The 24,067-nt window shown below is 46.8% G+C and overlaps 1 protein-coding gene across 2 annotated transcripts; it reads left to right on the forward strand.

Moving 5' to 3' along the window:
* Positions 1-1,197: 1,197 nt before the first annotated feature.
* On the forward strand, positions 1,198-20,627 carry VPS33B (VPS33B late endosome and lysosome associated). 2 transcript variants are annotated; one of them, XR_012329651.1, is made up of 23 exons: positions 1,198-1,667; positions 5,141-5,221; positions 5,604-5,665; positions 7,128-7,177; positions 7,373-7,440; positions 12,300-12,345; positions 13,411-13,505; positions 13,803-13,907; positions 14,308-14,404; positions 14,629-14,706; positions 15,051-15,124; positions 15,426-15,512; positions 15,672-15,762; positions 15,976-16,050; positions 16,299-16,363; positions 16,485-16,539; positions 17,456-17,502; positions 18,092-18,224; positions 18,846-18,919; positions 19,411-19,512; positions 19,650-19,742; positions 19,845-19,961; positions 20,256-20,287. XR_012329651.1 is itself a non-coding variant. In XM_004321460.4 (23 exons), exons 1-23 carry the CDS (start codon positions 1,572-1,574, stop codon positions 20,333-20,335), a joined length of 1,854 nt encoding a protein of 617 aa, XP_004321508.2. In that variant the 5' UTR covers positions 1,205-1,571; the 3' UTR covers positions 20,336-20,627. The 2 variants fall into 2 exon arrangements, 1 of the variants encoding a protein (XP_004321508.2); XM_004321460.4 differs by having other exon boundaries at positions 1,205-1,667; positions 19,667-19,742; positions 20,256-20,627.
* The last annotated feature ends 3,440 nt before the right edge of the window (positions 20,628-24,067 follow it).

The raw sequence follows: 24,067 nt of genomic DNA on the forward strand, positions 1-24,067 counted from the left end.
ATTTCATCTGTAAGTACTTCAGTCTGTGTCTCAAAGAGATAGGGGCTCCTTTTTAACATAGACATATAAGCCATTACTATACCTTGAAAGTTTTAGGAATTCCTTATTATCAGCTAATATCCTAATAATATTCTGGCTGATTTCTTTGAATTAGGATCCAAACAAAGTCCACACATTGCAATATTGCATTGTGTTGTTATGTCCCAGAAGTCTTTTATTCTAAAGTAGTTTCCCCTTCCACTTTCTTCTCATTGTCATTTGACAGGTTATTTGACCCATATAATTTTCTGCTTTTTACACATGGTTGATTTTATCCTTGTGATGTCTTTTATCGTGTTTCCACTACCCTCTGTATTTCCTATGAACTGGTAATTAGATCCTGAGGCTTGATCAGGTTTAACATGTGCTTCCCATGCATCTCACCAGGAGATGATGATGTGATGTCACGATTGATTAGTGAGTTCAGGTATTGTCAGCCGGATCTGTCCATTATAATGTCTCTCATAAGCTTTTTTTTTTAACAAGGTAAATATAGATCTTTACCATCACCCCTGAAAATTCCCTAATTCTCTTCCCAATTTTCATCCCCAAAGTCAATCACTTTTCTGAAATTTTTCACTATAGTTTTTCCTGTTCGAGAATCTGATATAAATGGCATACAGATGCCACTCTCGTGTCTGGCTTCTTTCATTTATTCAGTTATTTTTATTGTATGAATATGCCACAGTTTATTTCCCCATTTTCCCACGAAGTGCATTAATGAGCCAAAACTCCGTATTGAAAGGTCACAGCTGGCGAGACTTGGCTTCCATTGGCTACTAACGCGTTCCTCTTCTCTCCCCTCACACCCGCCCCGCATCTCCACGCGTCTGGCCTCCCGCAGTTCGGAAGCGAGAGAGCTCCCAGCCTGCAGCTAAATTTGTGGAGTAGATTTGATTGACAGCCCAGATCCTCAGTGATCAATGCCCTCCGGATTCCGAGTTGGTTTCGCCGATTTCACCAAGTTCTGAAAATCGACCAAGTGCCCATCGCTTGCTTGGGTGAGCTAGGAGAATTGGGTGTACCCTTCAAAGTTAGTTTAAGGTATAATTCTTTTATCACAGGAACACTCGCCTCCGGTCAGGAATGAAACTGAACCTTGACGCGTTGCCGCTCGTTTTCAAATGTCCCTTCCAGGACGCCGTCCTTTTCCGGGTACGCTGAGCGCTGGTAGAGTGCACGGGACTTCCGGGAGGTCTAGGAAGTCGTCCCTCTCTTTGGCAGGAGGCGGGTACCTCTGCAGGTGTAGACCCAGGTCCTGCTGACCGGCAGAGTGGACCGGGAGGGGTGGGGTGGGACAAAGTGGCTGCAAGCCTGAGGCGAGGTCCCCCGAGGCTGCGGCTGTCCGGCCAGGAGGTGGCCATTCATTCCTCCATTGTGGCTGAGGAGCGAGGGCCCCTTCGGGGGCTCTTTCGAAGTCTGTGCCTTTACCTGAAGGAGAGCCATCCTGCGCTTAACCTGGGGTGCTGCCGGCCTTCTCAGAGCGGAGGGCGTCCCCCTTCTTCCACCCTGCGGCCCAGGTGACCGCTGCCATGGCTTTTCCCCATCGTCCGGATGCCCCAGAGCTGCCTGACTTCTCCATGCTCAAGAGGCTGGCCCGAGACCAGCTCATCTATCTGCTGGAGCAGGTCAGTGCCTGCCACGCTGGGGGCCTTACTGTATGAGCAGCACTCACTGGATGCATAGTTCTTTCTTACCGAGCTCCCTTGGTCTTGCTCTTGGCCCTTGGTATTGTCCTTGGAGCTTCAGTGGCAGGTCCAAAATGAAGCACTCAGGGAGGGAAACTTGGGACGATCTGGCCAGAGAGTTAATGGAAATCCCCCCTCCCCCCCCCCCTTTTTTTCATACAGACAAGGGAGACACCACTAGTGCCAAGCATCACTGGGGATGGAAAGATGGTTAAGACAACTTTGTCCTTAGGGTTCTTACGTTCCAGTGGGAGCAGTATGAAACACAAATTACCACACACAGGGTATCATGTGGTGAACGAGTGATAGCTAGGGCGCCTGAAACAATCATTTGTAGCTGGAGTGATCTAGGAGTTTCAAGGGGCTGGAGTGTGAAGATGAGCGTATTTTCCTTGGAGATGGGAGAGGATGTTCCAGGCAGAAGGACTGGTAGGAGCAAAGTTGAGGAACCAGGGAAGGACAGGCATGTAATACAGAGAAGAGAGGGATGAGAAGTTACACAATAGGCATTAGGCAGCTACTGAAAAATTTTCCCCAATATGTGACATGAAACAATACTTGAAGATGATTCTAATAGCCATTGTGAAGTTGGATAAATGGGCAAAACAAGAAGGCCAGTGAGGAGACCATAGATCAGACTGAAGTAATAAAGGCCCACACAAAATTAGTGGCAGTGGAAATGAAAGGAATTGATGGGGTTTTTTTGAGTCAAAGACTCAAGGACATTGATTGGTCGTAAAGGTTAAGGGAGAAGCAAAGCTGAGTTTGACATTTTTAACTTGAGCTAATAAGAAAGTAATGCTATTACTGTAATTTTAATGGATTACATATATAGTCTTTTGTTTCATGTTCATATTCCCCACTAGATTTGAAGGTCCTTGAGGACAGGGACATACCTATTTTGTCCCACATGTATACCTAATGAGTACCTAGCTTAGAGTCAGGCACTTAGCATGTGCTTAATAAATATTTGTTGCATGAACATTGAATAGAAATGAGAAAAAGAATTAGAAAGAGGAACAGTTTTGGTGGGGGAAGTTGAATAGTTTGGGTTTGGATAGGATGAAGTTAAGATGCTAGGAGGAAATACTGCTTGTAACATCAGAAGATAGAAAGGTAGAATTGCAGCTAGGGTAAAGATGGAGACTTGGGAGAACCTCAGGGGATGTGGGACCATATTTTATTTCTCTGTAATATGTCCCGTAGTGGTAGCACAATGATTGGCACATGAAAGACACCCAAAAGATGTCTGAGGAATTGAAAAGAGATGCTAGTTAGAACCACTAGTTCTGGTGAGATCCCCATGAAAGAGTAAATGAGACCAAGGATAGAAACTTGTAAACAGAATGACCTGAGGAAGAGCTGCCCACAAGGATGACTTAACGTGGCCAGAGTGGATTTCTGTGCAGTAATGTCCTCTTCAAACTAACTTCCTCTGACTTAATTCTTATTAATGGGCACTGCTATTCAGGCTTGAAACCTCAGAATCATCTTTGACTCTTCTTCCCTCCTCACACTTAACTAAACCAGTTGCTGAGTCCTGTGGATATTTATTTCCTTACACCTGACTTTTTTTTTTTTTTTTTTTTTTTTGCGGTACGCGGGCCTCTCACTGTTGTGGCCTCTCCCGTTGCGGAGCACAGGCTCCGGATGCGCAGGCTCAGCGGCCATGGCTCACGGGCCCAGCCGCTCCACGGCATGTGGGATCTTCCCAGACCGGGCACGAACCCGTGTCCCCTGCATCGGCAGGCGGACTCTCAACCACTGCGCCACCAGGGAAGCCCTACACCTGACTTTTTAAATGGTGATTATAAAATAACACTAACAAATTCTAGAAAATGCAGAAGATAAAGTGTAAAGAAAAAAAAATCACTTACAACCCTACTATCAGATACAAGCACTGTTAACACTGTTAATTTCTTTCAAGTATTTTTAAAAATTCGATTACACGTTCCATGTATCTCTTAAAAAACCTATTTTTGTTCACATCACCACCAGCCTAAATCAGGTCCTCATTCATTACCACAGGCTTGGACTGCTTGTATGTCTTTTGTTTTCTTGCCAAACCCCACGGCATGCCGCGCATCCCCGACCAGGGATCGAACCCTCACCCCCTGCGGTGGAAGCGCAGAGTCTTAACCACTGGACCGCCAGGGAAGTCCTTGGGCTGCTTGGACTGTTGCATTAACCACATAAGTGTAGTCCTTATCTCTAGTTTCTCATGTCTCCAATCCATTTTACCCACAGTTCCCAGATTTACCTAATGAAAATTCCCAGCTGATTGGATGCTTCAGTGTACAAAAGCTTTCTATTTTTCCTTGTTCCATAGAGGATCAACACCAAACTCCCTAACTTGGCATTTGGGACCCTTCAGGCTCTAATTCCTGTCAAAGATTTCCGTCTTGTTTCACACCATTCCCCTACATCAAGATTTCTCGACCTTGGTGCTATGGACATTTTGGGCTGCTTGATTCTTTGTGGTGGGACTGTCCTGTGCATTGTAGGATATTTAGCAGCATCCCTAACCTCTACCCACTAGATGCCCATAACACCCCCTGCCCCAAGGTGGACAATCCAAAATGTCTCCAGACTTTACCAAATGTCCCCAGGGGGGCAAAATCAGCCCTGGTTGAGGACCACTGCCTTACCTATCAGGCAAACTGAATTGCTTGTTCTGCCCTTACCATTCAGCCTGTTCTCTTTTCCTGGCCTTTGCTAGATTGCCATCTCAATCTATCACTGCCAACATCCTACCCATTTGTCAAAGCCTAGTTGAGAGGAAGCTTTCAACGACTTCCCCCTCTCTTCTGCTCAGTGTGACCTCTCCTTCCTCTGGACAGATGAAAGGGCAGCATCAGGAGTGATGAAGCGGGAACCAGGAGACAGGGATTTGGCATGAGAGAGTGGGTGTGAGGGTGAGGACTGTCCTGGGTTAAGTTTTCCACCTTGAACATAGGTTATTTTTGTAATTAGAAGAAAAATGCCATTTAAAGAGATATTTGGCAGTTAGTTGAGGGGCTGGAGGATACACGGTGTGGTTTTGTTTTGTTTGGCTTCGTTCAGCAGGAAATCGATTGGGTTATCAGGAGACAGTGGAAGAGGTGGTGGAGTAGAGGAGCAATGATGTAGAACAAGGTCACAGGCGAGCAGGAGGGTTGAGTGACAAGGACTTAACCTTAGAAAGAAGGTGAAATATCTTTCCACTGGTACAGAAAATGAGAAAACAAAATAGGTGAATATGTAGAGAAATGTCAGCTGTGGATATAGGCAATAAATAAGGTGCTGGGGTAGATGAGGTCTAGTGCCCTTCCAACTCAGAGACTGTGCTTCTATTAAGTGGATGGCTGGATGAGCTGTCAGCCGAGGGAGCTCGTGTGACCTGAGAGTAACCCAAGATACTGTGTCTCCTTCAGCTTCCAGGAAAAAAAGACTTGTTCATTGAGGCAGATCTCATGAGCCCATTGGATCGAATCGCCAATGTCTCCATCCTAAAGGTACCTGCCCCTTTCCCCACGTGGATCAGGCCCTTCTTTCCTATTAAGCAGTTTTTCTTTTGATGAACAGTATATATTACTGAAGAGTGACTACCCTTATAGGGTAAATAGGGGATGGCAGAGTTACAGTAAATAGGGGATGGCAGAGTTATGGTGACAAGGGGGGATTGATACTCTTTGTATTGTTTTTGAATTGTTTTATTTTGGGGTTTTCTATTGACAGTTTGAGGAAGGTTCAGTGGGATGGTTGTCAGGGAGGTACTTAGACTGCTAGAATTAGTATAAATAGGAGGGAGCCCTTCCAGAAGACCCCTGTCATTGTATCGGGCTTTGGGTTTCCAAGCACACTTATATCCATTGTTTTGTTGGATTCTCTCTGTAGCAACATGAAGTAGACAAGCTGTACAAAGTGGAGAACAAGCCAGCCTTCAGCTCCAGTGAACAGTGAGTGTCTGGGAGACTCTGTCTCGGCTCCAAGCTGGAGGAGGTCCCTACACATTGGCCTTTGATTGGTCCTTGGCCGAGATCTAGCACCATGATGTTTGTGACATGGTTTGCTTCCCTCCTCTTTTACAAATTCATCCTTAGGTTGTGCTTTAGCCTCTTAATTGGTCTCCCTTTCTGCGGTTTCTCCCTCCCTTGTCCTCATCTCTCTTTAACCCAACCTACCATTTCTAACCAGATTGAATAATCTTTCAAAAATATTTTCATTGGGCTCTCCTGAAGAACCTTCAAGGCTTCCCTTACTTACCGAGTGAGGTCCTCATTGTTCGTCATAGATTCCAAGGCTGCCTCCAGGGAGGCCTCTCACCCCCTTTCCAGCCTGGTCTCTTTCATGTCCCCACTATTCAGCTCGCACTTTTGCGTGCTTCCAGGCTCTGCACACGTACCTCCGTGTTTTTGGCCACTCCACCCACTCTGCCTGAAATTCTCTCCTCTCCTCACTGTTCTTGCGACAAATATCCAGCCTTCAGAATCCAGCCCCACCTCCTCCACGCAGCTCTCAGTTGCCATTCCAGGGTGATTTTCTCCTCCTCTAGATTTGCATGGGGTTCAGTGTTTGTCCTGTTCACCTGGTACACAGTCACATCCTACCTGTTGTCTGGTGTTTGTTTTTATTTTTAATACTTCTCAACTTAAGTAATGTACACCCTCCCTTAGAGGAAATAATTCTCCTAGATACATGGAGAATACATCCATGAACCCCAGTTTGAAGAACACTATTTTATATACTTTCTTGTATTGTTTTTTAACACTTGATTGTTAATATACTCCATACATATGTGCATCTTATTTTGCCCAATAGACTGTAAATTATTTGAGAGCAGGAACTGCTGGGTCCACCATAAGGCCAATAAGTGCCCCCCAACCCACCACGATATACCTGTTTTATCGAGGGGAGTCGTGTGTGTGTGTGTGTGTGTGTGTGTGTGTGTGTGTGTGTGTGTTTTTAAACTCTTAATTATATACTCATATTTTTTAAAAAATTTTATTTATTTATTTGGTTGCACCAGGTCTTAGTTGCGGGAGGTGGGCTTCTTAGTTGCAGCAGGCGGGCTCCTTAGCTGCGGATCCAGGGCTCCTTAGTTTTGGCTCACCGCCTCCTTAGTTGTGGCATGCTAACTCTTAGTTGCAGCATGCATGTGGGATCTAGTTCCCTGACCAGGGATTGAACCTGGGCGCCCTGCATTGGGAGCGCAGAGTCTTATCCACTGCGCCACCAGGGAAGTCCTGGGTCCTGTATGTTTGGTATGTAGTGAGCCAAAAGAGCTGGCAGGGCTCTGGCTGGGGTGAGAACTGTAGCAAATGGTGAAAGAGTTGGCATTGTTTAAGTTTCTTCTAAGCTGCTATCACCAACTTCATGATTTTTCTTCACTGAGGTTTTTTTCCCCCTTCTCTCCCATAGATTATGCTTCTTGGTCAGACCTCGCATCAAGAATATGCGGTACATTGCCAGTGAGTGTGCCATGGTGTTCATTATAACTAAGACCTGGGAAAGGGTGGGAAGGTCTAAGGACCCTGACCATAAGAACCCTTTAATAAGAAAAGAATTGTTTGGGTAGGCCATACTCCTCGTAGAGGCTCTCTGCTTCCTTGCTTCTAGTCTAACAAAGGTCCATGGCTTTTGAGTTGCATCCTTTCTGTCTGTAGATCTTGTCAATGCTGACAAAATGGCTGGCCGAACTCGAAAATACAAAGTGATCTTCAGTCCTCAGAAGGTGAGTTTTGACCCTGGTGGAAATGACATCGGGTAGAACAGGACTGGGGACTAGGAAGGGGTAAGGGGCCAACACTATATAGCTGTATCTCCCTCAAAGCAAATTATAGGTGACTGAGCAAAATACCTGTCACCGTCTTTTTATTAAGGTAGCAGAGAGTCTGTCATCAAATTGCCCCGAATATAGATTGTATAGTTGTGAGAGATGTCCTCTACATAGATTTCTTTAAGTGAAAAGATTGACATTTTTGAAGTAGAACCTGCTATGTATCCCTTCTAACACCAATTCCTATATAGTAATGGTGCACAATGTTATGGCTTTTCAATGACTTTCTCCCTATATCCCTTTAATAACAAACACAATAAATCTTCACCCTCCCGCCCCACGCTCATCGAAGGCATGTGGCTGGGCTGCCCTTGGGTTATCAGAACCATACCAGTGTACTTTGGAAGAGGTTTTTCTTACACAGGGTGCAGTAAAATGGTCTCTAAGCTTGGAGCAGCTGAGGGAACTGAAGCCCACAGTCACATAGTGAATTAACATAGCCAGGCTAGGTTTCTTCCATCTTTACCTCAATAATTGCAGTAAGTGTTAGGTGATCTGTCATAGTATCTCCGTTTCTCAATTCCATCAAGCTCCCCTGTCATGCCCACATCAACGGGGTGCATTGTAGGTACATCCTCAACCTGATTGATTGGGAGGAATGATGTACCAGGTCTATACATTGCCCGTCGTAGGACTATACAGTTATACCAAGTAGTGCATGCCACACTTAGAGCAGGTAGAAATTAAAGTTGAAAGGACAGGGATTTATTCCTTTGCAATTTTCCCAAGAAAATTCTAAAGAAAATAGAAGCAGTAGGTAAGACTAAAGACACTGAAGCCAAACTGTCTGGCTGTGAATCCATGCTTTAGCACCTATTACCTGTGTGATCTTGGATAAGTTACTTAACTGCTCTGTGTCTCAGTTTTCTCATCTATAAAATGGAGTTGATAATAGTACTTATCTCTTTTAAATGAGGTGACTTTCAGTTTCTATTAAGAAGTCTAGAGGAATCATAGGCTTATATTGTTTTCTCATCATTTAAAAGGAATAAGAGGAAAGAACCAATGATCTTCCTTTGAAGATCATTTGAAGATTGATAGCACAGTCTTACAGCTATTAATCCTGTTTAGGAATACAAATATATCAAGTGTAGCATTATTACCAGGGCAAGAAAATTATTGAGTAAAATAACCGATCAGAATTAGAGGTTACTTTTGAATGTTATTAAAGGAGCTATAGCAGTAATCTCTAGTTTTTGGAGTCTTACAAAACCCTGTTTTTCAAATTATACTTCCAAGGACAGATTTGTTTAAACAGGGAATAGAACAAATTGTTAACAGTTTCAAATAATGCTACAAGCCTCCATATCACACAGAAAAAAGAAAATTGATATTTTTATGAATTTTTTTCTTTCTAACACCCTATCTAATCAAATTTTTTGACCTGATTTTCCATTACAGGACAGTGTCTTCCTTAGTTGCTGTAGGGAAGAGGAATTTTCTCTCTCTTCCTGAGACTCCCTTTGTTAGTTATGAAGATTGGCAGTTTTCAAACTGGGCTATGGAGTTCCATTAGTTAGCATTAAAAGTAGCCCTGTAGGGACTTCCCTGGTAGTGCAGTGGTTAAGAATCCACCTGCCAATGCAGGGGACACGGGTTCGAGTCCTGGTTCGGGAAGATCCCACATGCTGTGGAGCAGCTAAGCCCGTGCACCACAACTACTGAGCCTGCGTTCTAGAGCCCGTGAGCCAAAACTACTGAAGCCCGCGTGATACAGCTACTGAAGCCCAGACGCCTAGAGCCCATGCTCCACAACAAGAGAAGCCACCGCAATGAGAATCCTGCGCACTGCAATGAAGAGTAGCCACTGCTCTCCACAGCTAGAGAAAGCCTGTGCACAGCAACGAAGACCCAACACAGCCAAAAATAAATTAATAAAATTAATTAATTAATTTTTAAAAAATTAAAAAAAAAAGTAGCCCTGTAGGATTTCAGTTTTACTGACATAAATGAATGAGGGATGAATAGGACTCTTCTGTGTAACCATAAAATAAGGAGCACATAGCATTAATCTTCCACACCTCATAGAATTATGAGGATCAAGAGAGGTAATACTTTTATTTTTTATTTATTTACTTTTCAATTTTTTTTTTTTTTTTTTTTTGAGTGCGTTGGGTCTTCATTGCTCCATGCTGGCTTTCTCTACTTATGGCAAGCGGGGGCTACTCTTCATTTCAGCGCTCGGGCTTCTCATTGTGGTGGCTTCTAGTTGCGGAGCACAGGCTCTAGGCGTGCAGGCTTCAGTAGTTGTGGCACACAGGTTCAGTAGTTGTGGCTCTCGGGCTCTAGAGCACAGGCTCAGTAGTTGTGGCACACAGGCTTAGTTGCTCCACGGCATGTGGGATCTTCTTGGACCAGGGATTGAACCCGTGTCCCTTGCATTGGCAGGCGGATCCTTAACCACTGCACCACCAGGGAAGTCCCTCTTTAAAAAAATGTTTATTTATTTAGTTGGCTGCTCCGGGTCTTAGTTGCAGCATGCAGGATCTTTAGTTGCGGCCTGTGGGGTCTTAGTTGGGGCATGCATGTAGGATCCAGTTCCCCGACCAGGGCTTGAACCCGGGCCCCCTACATTGGGAGCACAGAGTCTCAACCACTGGACCTCCAGGGGAGTCCCGATGGCACAGTCTTACAGCTATTTATCCTGTTTAGGAATACAAATACATCAAGTATAACATTATTACTAGGGCAAGAAAATTATTGTGTAAAATAACCAATCAAAATTACAGGATACTTTTGAATGTTATTAAAAGAGCTATAGCAGTAATTTCTAGTTTTTGGAGTCTTACAAGAACCTTTTTTTTCAAATTATACTTCCAAGGACAGACTTGTTTAAATAGGGAATAGAACAAGTTGGTAACAGTTTCAAATAATGCTACAAGCCTCTATATCACACAGAAAAAGAAAATTGATATTTTCATGAATTTTTTCTTTCTAACACCCTATCTGATCAAATCCTTTGACCTAATTTTCCATCATAGGATGATGCCTTCCTTAGTAGCTGTAGGGAAGAGGAAATCTGTCTCTCGTCCTGAGACTTCCTTTGTTAACTATGAAGATCGGCAGTTTTCAAACTGGGCTATGGAATTCAATTAGTTAGCATTAAAAGTAGGTCCATAGGGACTTCCCTGGTGGTCCAGTGGTTAAGACTCCTTGCTTCCCCTGCAGGGAACGCAGGTTCGATCCCTGGTTAGGGAACTAAGATCCCCATGAGCCACGCAGCATGGCCAAAAAAACATAAAATAAAAAATAGAAAATAATTTACAAAAAATAAAAAAGAAGGACAAGTCACTGGCCTTTCCCCATCTAAGAGCGGAGGCTCACCTGTGTTCTTGGCCCCATCCCTGCCTGCTTTCTCCACTCTCTTGCTTCATCAAGTAGACTCTTATATCTTCAACCATATTTATCCCTTCTAAACAGTTCTCTGTCCTCATCTCTTGTCCCTGACAGCGACTCTCCCTTAATTTGTGGCCAGACTGAAGAATTATCTGCTGCCACTGCTTCTGCTTCCCCACGTCCACCTTCACCTTTTTTTTTTTTTTTTTTTTTTTTTTTTTGCGGTACATGGGCCTCTCACTGTTGTGGCCTCTCCCGTTGCGGAGCACAGGCTCCGGACGCGCAGGCTCAGTGGCCATGGCTCATGGGCCCAGCCGCTCCGCGGCATGTGGGATCCCGGACCGGGGCACGAACCCGTGTCCCCTGCATCAGCCTGCTCTCAACCACTGTGCCACCAGGGAAGCCCCCACCTTCACCTTTTAATCTAGTCGCCTAAGATCTCCATTGTCAAATCCAGTGATGTCTATGTCATGCTCTTCCTCCTTAACTTCTCTGGCATTTGAGACTGTTGCCCATTCTTCCTTGAAACTCTGCCTTTAGAGGTGCTATTTAGGGGTGCTGTTTTCTCCTAGTCTCACCTCTCTATGTATTCTTTCTCGGTCTTTTCTGCCCGGTCTTGGACTGTGCACCCTTTTAATTTTGGTTCCCTAGAGTCCTGTCCTAAGCTCTCTTCTCTCTGTATGTTCTTTTGGACAAGCTATCCACTTTAAGTGCAGTGTATGTGACTTTAGCCCCCAAGGCTGTCTGTCCAGACCTCCCTCGGTGTCTGCAGAGGTCCCATGGACATGTCCTAACCAGAACTCCATCCCTGCTCTCTCCACACCATTGCTTTTTACCTACACCTGCTCCTCCTCCTCTGTTTCTATAGCACTGTCATGCCCTGCTTCCCGTCGCTGCTGGCAGGACCCACCCTTCCCTGACAGCTGAATACTTTCTCCTTTGTAAAGCTTTTCTAGTCAATCAGGGAGAAAAAAAGCAGTTGACTTAATAAGTGAATGAAATGGCTGAAGAGGAAACAAAGCGTTGGGCCAGTGATTCCAGCGGTCCTTTCTAGATCTAAGAGTCTGGGTTCTTTTGTCTTTTTCACTGGGTTCAGTAAGTGTGGTCCTTGGGCTTCCCTGGTGGAGCAGTGGTTGGGAGTCCACCTGCCGATGCAGGGGACACGGGTTCGTGCCCCAGTCCGGGAGGATCCCACATGCCGCGGAGCGGCTGGACCTGTGAGCCATGGCCGTTGAGCCTGCGCGTCCGGAGCCTGTGCTCCGCAACGGGACATGCCACGACAGTGGGAGGACCGCGTACCGCAAAAAAAAAAAAAAAAAAAGAATAAGTGTGGTCCTCATCAGTGACCACAGAGGAACTCCAGAGAAATGGAAAGAATGGAGAAGGGGGTTACTAATCAGCTTCCCTTTCTCTTTCAGTTTTATGCGTGTGAGATGGTGCTTGAGGAAGAGGGCATCTATGGAGGTGAGAGGAGACGGATATGAGTGGAGAGGGGGAGGACGTGTGGAAGATGGCCGTGATGGTTGTTCCCCGTACCCATCTCCTTTTCCCTGCCTTTTCCCTGCCTTATTCCTGAGGGTACTGAGAATGGGAAGGAAGACCCCAAATTAGAATACTAGTGGGGCTATAGTTGAAAATCACCGATGCCCTCTTCTTACCTCCCAAGACTCCCACAAGCAAAACTCGTGCCTTCCCTCCTGTGTGCATTCCTCACTCCATCCTCCGTGCAACACAAACCTGGTCGCCATCCTCCCTACTGGAAATCCTGCAGTGGCTCAGAATAAAGCCCAGGATACTCAGCATGGCCTCCTGTGCCTCTACAGTCTGGCCCCTTCCTGGCCCTTTAGCCTCCTCACGTGCTACTCCTCTCTCCTGACTCACTACCCTCCAGCCATGGGGACTTCACACACCAGTTCTTGTTGCCTAGAATGTTCCTCACCCTACAGCTTTTTGCCTACCCAAATCATACTCAAATTCTAAGCCAAATGTCTCTTCTTTAGGGAAGTCTTTCCTGTGCCTGTAGTTGGGGTTAGATCCCTGAAATATTTGTGCTCATAGGTTGCTGTTTTACTCCTTTGGAGCATATAACTGTAGTTAGATTTGTCTGGTGTGTACTCTCTCACTACCTTGTCAGCTCCAGAAGTCAGGAGCATGTCCATTCCGTTTACCACCATGTCCCCAGTATTTAGCCTAGCACCATACATATGTGGCTCTCCGTCAGTATTTGTCCAATAATGCATAAATGAAGGAGTGTTTCATCAGCACTTTTGGTCCGCACTCTAACGAAAACACACCACTGAGATCCCACTGTATTACAGGCTGTTACGTACATGTCTCCTTTCCTCATCAGCCTGTGAGCCCCTTCCGGGCAGAGATTGTATCTTATTCACCTCTGAGCATCCCGTGCTCAGTGCAGTACCTGGCGTGTGGCAGGCACTCAGGAGTTTTTGCACGGCTGTAGTGGAGCTTCCCTCTTAATGTGGAGCCACGTGCCTTCGGCAGGGAGGCTGATGCTGTCTGTACCCACAGATGTGAGCTGTGACGAATGGGCCTTCTCTTTGTTGCCTCTTGATGTGGATCTGTTGAGCATGGAACTACCAGAATTTTTCAGGGACTACTTCCTGGTAAATGCAGGGCCCTTGGGTCTTGGCATCAAGGAGTCGGGACAGACATGGGGTCCTGTGGGCTAGAAATATGGATTCAACCTTCATCCACCTCATAATTTATCATGAGTGATAGTAATTTGGAGACGGAATACCACTGCTTGAGGCTCATGGGGCTTCCATTGGGGCCAATGAAAATGGACTTTTGCAAGCATTGCCCAGACCCTGCCTTTCTGCTCAGGGCTTCTAGGCCTATCCACTTTCCAGATGGATCTGTCGGGTTGATCCATATCTTTGTGGTCCATGTGGTCCCTGCAGGAAGGAGATCAGTGTTGGATCAACACTGTGGCACAGGCCTTGCACCTCCTCAGCACGCTCTATGGACCCTTCCCTAACTGCTATGGAATTGGCAGATGTGCTAAGGTGAGCAGTTCTGTGTCCTGATAGCCCCTATTCACTTGTTTTCTAACCACCAAGGATTGTTCATGGGCATCTGGGATGTGAGGTATATTCTTTACCTTGCTTTCATTGCTCCAGAGTAGGTCCCCAGAGGGGAGAACTTGTGTGGCTAAGAGAATGGCAAGGGCCCAGGACCTCTAGGTAGCATCCCTAAATCTTTGGGGGCGGAGAGACTCCTTCACTGGTGTGGGGCAGGATGAGGAGGGGTAGGAACAGGTGGGAGTAGTAGAGGTAATATCGTTAATAATTAGCTCCTCTCTTGGGGTCAAGGAGAAGGATCACATGGAAAGGGGTTGGGTTCTGTAGGTGTGGGGCTGCACAAGGGACCTGGACATAAGATTGTGAATGTCTTGGGCCCTGACAGATGTCACATGAATTGTGGAGGAAACTGGAAGAGGAGGAGGATGGTGAAACCAAGGGCCGAAGGCCAGAAATTGGACATGTCTTTCTCCTGGACAGAGGTGAAGTATGCTCAGCACTCCTCTCATCTGTCGACCCTAGAAGATACGGGAATATGGGAAACATGGTGGCACAGCTGGGATCCTCAAGTTGAGCCTGTGAATGCCAGCGTTGACTGGGGACGTGGGCACTTGGGCCCCATGGAAGGCACTTGAGCGGATACTGAGCAAACTGGGTGGGAGGCTGCATCGGGGAAGACCCTCACTGTCGGGGATCTCGGTTTCAGACGTGGACTTTGTGACAGCACTTTGCTCCCAGGTGGTTTACGAGGGTCTGGTGGATGACACCTTCCGCGTCAAGTGTGGTAAGTGGCATCTTAGTGAGACGGAGGGGTCCTCAGCTCCTGGAGCTTCCCACGGTGAGGGTGCAGGACTTGTGGGAGAGACCCAGGCTTGGAGTGAACTGCTGCCTTCCAAATAGTTTGGGGGAACGTTTAAATCTTTATTTCTTTTTTTTGGGCGACACTCCTTGGGGGATCTTAGTTCCCTGACCAGGGATGGAACCTGGGCCCCTGGCATTGGAAGCTCAGAGTCCTAACCACTGGACCACTAGGGAAGTCCCTGGGGGACCTTTAATGGCAGTTCCGGAAAGAAAGGGGAAGGAAGGACTCATCAGAGATCCTCAGAGCTGTTTCCTCTGCTCTCAAAGGGAGTGTCGACTTTGGCCCAGAAGTCACATCCTCTGACAAGAGTCTGAAGGTGCTGCTCAACGCCGAGGACAAGGTGAGCACATGGGTGCTGGCAGAGGATTTCCCCAGGGCCACTGCCACCATGAGGCTGTGGGCCCCGGCACTGGGAGGAGAGGCCGAGTCCCCAGGACAGAGGGGCACCCAGCCAGTTAAGAGCACAACCCAGAGCACACAGCAGGGATTTGACATGTCCTTACTGATACCAGCTCAGCTTTCTTTGTACTTCTGCTAGAATAGCTGAGCACTCTCCCTGTGCCGTTGTTACCCTGATGAGGCAGGAAGGAACGAGGTATGTGTCTGTATAGTAATTTGTTCCTGTCTCATTCTCCTTGCAGGTGTTTAATGAGATTCGTAACGAGCACTTCTCCAATGTCTTTGGCTTCTTGAGCCAGAAGGCCCGGAACCTGCAGGCCCAGTATGACGTGAGGCTCCCAGCCCGGGTCCTCTGTTTCCTCAGTGGCTCCCCAGGCTGCTGCCCTTTGGCTCCCCTTCTGATGCTACAGTGGGTGGGAACTGAGGGAGGGTAGTGTTTGCTCACATCTGAGGGCAGAGGGGCTGACCTCATGGGAATGTCCCCACAGCGCCGGAGAGGCATGGACATAAAGCAGATGAAGAACTTCGTGTCCCAGGAGCTCAAGGGACTGAAGCAGGAGCACCGCCTGCTGAGTCTCCGTAGGTTTCAGCTTGAGGGTAGGGCAAGGGGAACCCTGCAGAGGAGATCTGGGAGGAGATCCCTGTTCATTTGGAAAATAGTGCTCTTCTTTGGTCTAAAGTGTGAAGAAGTGCTCCTGCACTTTGCCTTAAGAGGTCCTTATTCTTCTGGACAATAAAGAGGCATTCTTCCAGAACCAGGATATGTCAGCTCCCCTTTTGTCCTGTCTGCAGATATTGGGGCCTGTGAATCCATCATGAAGAAGAAAACCAAGCAGGACTTCCAGGAGCTCATCAAGACTGAGCATGGTGACTTGGCTACTTCTCCTGCTTCTGCTTCCGTGGCTCCCAGTCCCAGCCCGCCCTGAAAAGATGCTCTCTGGCTCTTTCCAGCTGACGCTGGCTGTGTGGAATGTTGGTTCCTGCTAGAAGCCCTGGGGGCCCCTTAACCCACCCCAAGGATGAAGAAAGAGATGGGGAGACAAGACGCCCATTAGCATAGATGGCAACAGCTGAGCAGCTCCCCCAGTAACAGGCTCTCCTCTGATTATTTGCAGCGCTGCTGGAGGGCTTCAGCATCCGTGAGAGCACCAACTACATTGAAGAGCACATAGACCGGCAGGTGAGGCGGGAAGGGGGGAGATATTGGGAACAGCGTTTAGAGGTGGGGCTCAAGCGGAAGCAAGAGGAGAGAGCGTGTGTTATGAAACTTGAATTCTCCTTGACTCTTTCTTCCTGTGCAGGTGTCACCCATAGAAAGCCTTCGCCTCATGTGCCTTTTGTCCATCACTGAGAACGGTGAGCCCCAGGGACCAAAGACGCCAGATTGAAAAGCTGTACCTTAGGGATAGTTCCCTGTAATCTCGTGGATTCTTTCCCCTGTAAAATAAAGCAGCTTTTGTTTTGGGTGAAACATCCCCAGGTCATAAGGTAATTTATTGTTCCAGCCCTAAACAGGACCACATCCACCCTCCCCAACGCCCCCGGCACACGGCCTGTCCCATCGTAGGATTGCAAAGGGGTAGAGCCGAACGGCATTTCTCTCATCATTCCATCTGGCCTCCTACCCGCAACAAGATTTCATAATCAAGATACAGTCCAGGAAAAACCAATTTCATAAACATTTTAAAAGCTCAGATTCTGCAACCTTTCATGGCAACTTGTTTTGAATGTTGAAGTCTTCCAGTTGGCAAATATTCTTTAAGGTTGCTTTCTACCCAAAGACGTTATTTGCTTATTCTAAATCCCCTTTATTGTAGTTGGAAGTCCATTTCTTCTTACCTCTGTGGAGAAAAACATCTAAGGCTGCACTTTGGGAACTCATTTGAACACTTTTCCTATTCCCCACTAGCTGTTGAGCAGTTCCCCAGAAAACTGGCCCATAGCCAGAGAGAAATGCACGGGAAGGCCCTTGTCCTCCCTCCTGGCGCATCCCACCCCCCACTACGGATTAGATTAGCTTTTGTTTCGGTGTCGCTTCCTCGGGGCTCTTCCTTGGAACTCTCAGATCCAGGCTATATCTTTCAAAAAGCAAGCGTAAATTTAGGAGTCAATTTAGAATCAGCTGCATAGGATGCAAGGTTAACGTTATGTACTGACTCCTTCCTTCTGACTAGGGTTTTTTTTTTGGTGGGGGGACGAGGGTTGGTTTGTTGGTTTGTACACTTTAGGGCACCTCAACTGGCTCATGAACCTTTATCTCCCTTACCCTCAGGTTTGATCCCCAAGGATTACCGATCCCTGAAAACCCAGTATCTGCAGGTAAGGCCAGGAGACTGTGTTCTTGAGGGAACTTGGTGGAGGGAGGTCATTGGACATTTTCGAAAGAGGCAAAAGAAGAAATGGTCCCTTTCCTGTCCCCATCACCCTCCTGTTCCCATGCAGCCTCCCTCTCAGAGGTTGTGGGGATGGTCACCTTTCAGCACGCAGAGACCCTTCCCACTACCCTTGTTTCACTCTCCTCCCCTCTTATGTGGCCAATGCGGGGGGAATTTGAACAATTCAGCTGTTGGACCCAGTGGTGAGTTCTTACTCCTGGATTCTCCCTTTATTTAGCACCTTGCGAGGCGTCAATACACCTTTCCTTCCAGGTCCTTCTCAAGTCCTACCTCCTCTGTGAAGCCTTCCCCACCTCCTTACATCGACAGCTTTCTGTGCTCTTTAATTGTTCCGTGCTGCTTTTATTCTTTGTTTGGCATTTGGTGATTTCTGATATGAAAATCTTCCCCACAAACAAGTGTGCGCTGCTCAGGACACAGAGCACATAATCCTCTCCCCCACCTCCATATCACCTAACAGTGCTAGGCCCTTGGTGAACGCTCGGTAGAGAGCTGAATTGCATTTTCTTCAGAGCTATGGCCCCGAGCACCTGCTAACCTTCTCCAATCTGCGGCGAGCTGGGCTCCTAACGGAGCAGGCCCCGGGGGACACCCTCACAGCTGTGGAGAGTAAAGTGAGCAAGCTGGTGACGGACAAGGCTGCAGGTGAGCAGGGAGTACAGGTAACCCCTTTCACCCTCCTCGGCTGTTGTTGCCCGTTCTCTCAATAGGCAGAGCACCCTGGTGGGGAGAGAATGAGCTGGGGAAGGAGAAAGTGATTCCTTACTGTTACTGTCCTTACTGCCACTACTTCTGCTTGTAAGAGCAGCTTCCAGTTATTGAACACTGACGTGCTAAGCCTTTTAGATACACTTTCTCATTTAATCCTCGCAAAGTTTCCGTGTGGTAAGTTTTATTATCTCCATTTTACACATGAGGAAACCGAGGCTTAGGGAGGTTAAGTGACTTCTTCAGGGCCCCTTAGTAAGTCAGATTTAACTCCAAAGGCCGTACACTTAACCAGTAAACTAGGATCACCCTGTAGATTGCATTTAGTAGAGGGCTGGTACCCTGTAGGAGGAGGAAGACTGCGGGTGGGAGAAGGGTGGTGCTTGTCTTAATCAGTTCCAGGGAACTGTAGGTGAACGGCTTTGAAGGGGATCTTCAGATGTGATAGGTCCTGCTATTTGAGAAGAGGGGGTCCTGTCATTTCCTGAGTGGTATCACCTGTGGCAGCATCATTAATCCATAAACCTTAGATGAAACCAGCGCAGATTTCTTTCCCAGGAAAGATTACTGATGCCTTCAGTTCTCTGGCCAAGAGGAGCAATTTCCGCGCCATCAGCAAGAAGCTGAATTTGGTATGTAGAACAGGGGTGGACAAGGGAGGCAGTGGGGTCAGTCCTTTGTGAAGTACTTTGAACCAACAAAATCCTCTCTGTCATTTTGTTTTTATAAAGATCCTTTTGTGTGGTAGCATTATAGCATGAGCTTAATAATGAGACAAGACACAAAGGTTCATTCATTTAATGAACACGTAACTCACACCTACCAATGTCAGAGAATACACTAAGTGCCGCTTCAGTGACAGACATGTCCCATGTCGCTGAAGGGTCAGAAGGGTCCCTCTTTCCAGCGAGCATGGAAACTCATTCAAGAGAATCAGCAGGCACTGAACAGCTTTCATCTTTAGTTATGGATTCTTTTTTTTTTTTTCCTCCAAGGCTATTGCTGTTTCTTACTTTAGTTGAAGTAAGAACTGTTCTTAGGGGTATGCCACTTTTCTCTGACCCTGTAAAGGACTGGAGGGCTGAGTGGCCACTTGCCTCATACAGTCCCCTTTGCCCTCTAGATCCCACGTGTGGATGGCGAGTATGATCTGAAAGTGCCACGTGACATGGCGTATGTGTTCAGTGGTGCTTACGTGCCCCTCAGCTGCCGAATCATCGAGCAGGTGAGAACGAGTGGCTCGCTCCTGTTCATATTTCATGCTCTCTGCTTTCTCTTAGTCCCTGGCCTGGCCCAACTTTTAACTACCTGAGTGACTAGCAAGAAATGTGACAGTCTGGCTGCTGCTAGACTTGAAACTAGCGCTTGTGCCTTCCCAGGTGCTGGAGCGGCAAAGCTGGCAGGGCCTGGATGAAGTCGTGCGGCTTCTCAACTGCAGTGAGCTGGCATTCACAGGTGCATGGCCTTGCCCAGTGGGGGCGGGGTGAAACAAGAGGAGGGCCGGATGCATCATCCAGTAGTGCTGGTGAAGAGCTGAGTCTGGTCTGGTCTTTGCAGACATGACCAAGGAAGACAAGGCTTCCAGTGAGTCCCTGCGCCTCATCTTGGTGGTGTTCTTGGGTGGTTGCACATTCTCTGAGATCTCAGCCCTCCGGTTCCTGGGCAGAGAGAAAGGTGAGATCAGGCTTCCGTGGGATCTGGGGAACAAAGGGCAGCCCTCAGGAAGGCTTCTTTACTGGCCTCTGGGTACCACTTGCTGGCATCTTGCTGTGGGCTGAATAGCAGGAAGCCCAGTTCCACCAAGCATGGCAAGTTGCTGTGCCCAGGAGCATGGCACGGACGCATCTATGACTATAAACTGGTGCTCTGACCCAGCCAGGGCCGTGGAACTGGAGGGGCTTGACATGGCTGGTGTTAGGGGCTTAAATCTGCCCTCAGTCATGTATGGTGTTGCTTTTGACTCCTTAGGGTACAGGTTCATTTTTCTGACGACAGCAGTCACCAACAGCGTTCGCCTTATGGAGGCCATGAGTGAGGTGAAAGCCTGAACTTTTCCCGGCCAGTGTTGATGTCTCCCTGGACATGTTCCGCAGTGGGAGGCAGGAGTTTGAATCCCAGCTGCTAATAAAATGTCTACCAACTATGCTCCTAACAGCTGGGGAGCAGGGAACTTATTTGAATTTAGAGAACATATCTGAGGAGAGAGTTCACTTCCTGCCCCCAGGATATTCCTTTTTTGTTTATGAAGTACAGCCCATGCTGATGAGATAAGGAGGAAGAGGATCTTTTGCTAAATCCTGTTTGAGTATCATTGTAAATAAAGCCTCTACTCTCAATGTATCAATATTATGTTTAGTTCTAGACAGGCACTTCCATGTTTACTGGTGAAGCAGAGGGAGCTTTACATAGGGGCTTCGTGTATTCTACGGCCTGGACTGGGTAGTAGCTCTGGGCCTGGTCTGGTTCTTCCTTGAAACTTGCACTGTACTGGACTTTCCTCAACCATAAAATGAGGATTACTTAGATGATCAGTACCAGTTAGATGATTGCACCCTTCCAATTCTAAAATTCTGTGATTCATTACACTTTAGAAAAAATGAGCTTGCTATGGTTTTAACTTAAGGAGTCGCTTGAATTTTAAGCCTTTTGTTTCTTATTGCAGAATGAAAGATTATGTCCCTTGTTAGAGCAATTTCAGGCATTGGCAAACTGTGCTCCTATAAAGGTTACCAGTGCCCTCCTAAGTGCTGATTCTAGTGACCTTTCTTTCCCTTTACCCTTTAAAAATTGTGAACACTAACCACATCTATTAGTGGTCGTCTTCTAAGTTGATCTCACTGATGATCCCCTTTACCTTCTTGTAATTCTCATATTCAGCTTCCATGACACACTTCTTTGTCCTCCTGCATTCTCCTAGGCTGCACTTCCATCTCCTTTGGTTCCTCTCTCTGTGTATCCTCCTTTGTTGCATCTCCTGTCTCTGTCCTTTATTGTTATCCACTTGCCCATCCCAAACTTTTGTCTCACTGCTGAGATTCACACGATTATTTACAACCTGGTCGTTCCATGGGCAGTTCACACTCAGCATGTCTAAAATAAACTCTCACACTGAACCTCGTGTCCCCACTTGGGATCCCTAAATCTGCTCCTCTTCCTCTGTTTCCTTAATTGACATCCTCATCATCTACCCAAGTTTTGTTCATGCAAGAAATTATATCCTTGGGACTTCCCTGGTGGTCCAGTGGTTAAGACTCCGTGCTCCCAATGCAGGGGACCCGAATTCAATCCCTGGTCAGGGAACTGGATCCCACATGCATGCCACAACTGAGAGTTCAAATGCCACAACTAAAGATCCCACATGCGGCAACAAATATCCCACGTGCTGCTACTAAGACCCAGTGCAGCCAAATAAATAAATAAAATTTTAAAAATTAAAAGAAAAAAAAGAAATTATATCTTCGACCTCAGATATTTTTCTTTTTATCCCCCACATTCAGCTGGTCCCCTTACCCATTATTTCTAAATGCTTCTGGTTCATCTTCTCACCATCCCCATGGCAGAGGTACTTGTTTTTGGCCTGGGCTTTTGCAAAACTGTCCCTCCCAAGCTCTGCCTCCTATCTGTTGCCCAATCCACAGTGCTGCCACGTCTTTTTTTTTTTTAATTGGGGTATAGTTGTTTTACAATGTTGTCTTGGTTTCTACTGTACAGCTGAGTTCCCTGTGCTGTACATCAGGTTCTCATTAGTTGCCTATTTTATACATATTATTGTATATATGTCAGTCCCGATCTCTCAATTCATCCCACCCTCGGTGTCCATACGTTTTTTCTCTACATCTGTGTCTCTATTTCTGCCTTGCATGCCACTTATTAAAAGAAAGATCCAAACCTGTGGTGTTGGATCATCAAAAGTATTCTTTCCATAGGAGAATGATAATGCTGTGAGTGCAAATTCCAAGGAAAATGCAGTACCTCAAGTATCTAGCTAGAATCTTGACAGTGCTACGTCAAGCTAGTGTGCAAGATCAAAGACACTGCTGACAGGGCTGTTAGTTTGTAGAAAGAATATTTGGCAGTCAGAAAAAGTTCTATGCCCAAATGAATAAACAGTGGCAGTGCATTCTAGAACAGTGCTGTTCACTAGAAATATAAAATGGTCCTTTTTAATACACATTACAGAGTGTTTTACATGCTGAGTATGTGCTCTGAATTGTTATCTTCCAACGGTTCTATGATCGTTGACCACGGGATCTTTGTTAGCTTCAGAATTACAGTGTAAAGCACATTATAGCAAAATCGTCTTATGTCTGGATACTTACAACCGTGGCCCTGGAAACCTGTCTGAAGATCACAAGTTTTTGAAGCTTTCTGGAAAACTCTCAGGTTAATCAACAAAGAGCGCAAGTAAATTTAAAAAGTGGTTGCCTGCAGGCCACATACTAGTGGTGCAGATGTTTGGCACGCGCTGCTCATGAGTTAAAGGATGTTGAAAGCACCAATGAAGTTTTTCCGAAAGTGAGAAAAACACGGTCCGGAAGGTGAAGCAAACAGGCATCCTTTATTTTTCCTTCATGGAAAAGACAAATGAAGAGAATTCACAGAAGTTACAGTTGACCAATACACATGGGGAAAATGTGCAATTTCAGCTATAATCAAGCAAGTATGAATCAAACAAGGAAATGCCACTTTGCCTAGCAAAGTGGTTTAAAAGGACAGTAGTACTCCATACTGCTGAGGGTGAGGAGGGTACTCTTCCTTGGTGGTGAGGGCAAATTAATAAATACAGCCTATCTGGAGAGGGAGCATAAAGTAATTACACTTCTAGGAACCAACCCTAAGAAAACAATGCAAAATGCCAAGTTTTAGGTATGAAGACATTTATTTGTACAAAGTACAACCTAAATATCCATCGATGGCAAAGTAGTTGAATTATGAATCTACACACCAATATATTACACAACCATGAAAAAAGGAAAAAGTGATATATAAGCATTAAGGCATGTAGCAAGGATACAAAAGTACTTTGTCGATTTTGAGTTTTTCAATTTTTATATAACAATTATATAAATCCAGGTAATTTGAAAGAAAACCACGATCCAGGTAATTTCCATTCATTTACCAGTCGTTACTTGGGCAAGTCACTCAGACCTTTTTGAGACAGTTCCCTTTGTAGAATGGCGATAATACCTAGCGGGATGGTTGGGGAGATTAAATGGGATCACTCGTCTAGAAAGGTACCAGGCCGGTGAGCAGGGTTCAGTGTCCGTCCCTTCCCTTTCCCTTTAGGTCATGGTTTCCTACATCTGGGGAAACTGCTCGGTCCCCAGCCTTGCTGCCTGAATGAGCAAGGGAAACAAATTACGGCGCCAGGCTTTTCTGTTAATCCCTCTCATGTCACCCCTCCGGCTGAGGGCGGCAAGGCCGTTTACGCGCCACGCCGGGGAGATCCGGACACCGGGCGGTCTCTGGGCGGCGACGGGCACTTCGAATCAAAACCGCGCCGGGGCGGGGCGGAACTCCGAGCAGGTTGCCGTCTCGCAAGGTTTGGACGTCCCCTCCCGGCTACAGCAAAGCGAGACAAGAGAGCCGCGCGCACGCGCACACAGCGATCCGGTCTCCCGCCGGCGCGCGAGCGCTTCCCACGCCCAGTGCGCGAGTCCCCGCCCCTAGCCACGGCGCGCCGGGGGGCGGGGCGAGGTGGGGCTTCGCGAGGAGCCACGGGACGCAGCACCAATCGCGGCGCTCCTCCGCCTCAGGGCTCGGTTTGAAATTCTGCGCAG

The sequence above is a fragment of the Tursiops truncatus genome, chromosome 2, assembly GCF_011762595.2.
Source record: "Tursiops truncatus isolate mTurTru1 chromosome 2, mTurTru1.mat.Y, whole genome shotgun sequence".
Classification (NCBI taxonomy): Eukaryota; Metazoa; Chordata; class Mammalia; order Artiodactyla; family Delphinidae; genus Tursiops; species Tursiops truncatus.

Coding starts and splice junctions, on each gene's coding strand:
- VPS33B (XM_004321460.4), top strand. CDS start 1,572: ATGGCTTTTCCCCATCGTCCGGATGCCCCAGAGCTGCCTGACTTCTCC. Junction 5,666..7,127: donor GCCTTCAGCTCCAGTGAACA/GTGAGTGTCTGG, acceptor TCTCTCCCATAG/ATTATGCTTCTTGGTCAGAC. Junction 16,051..16,298: donor GCTCATCAAGACTGAGCATG/GTGACTTGGCTA, acceptor GATTATTTGCAG/CGCTGCTGGAGGGCTTCAGC.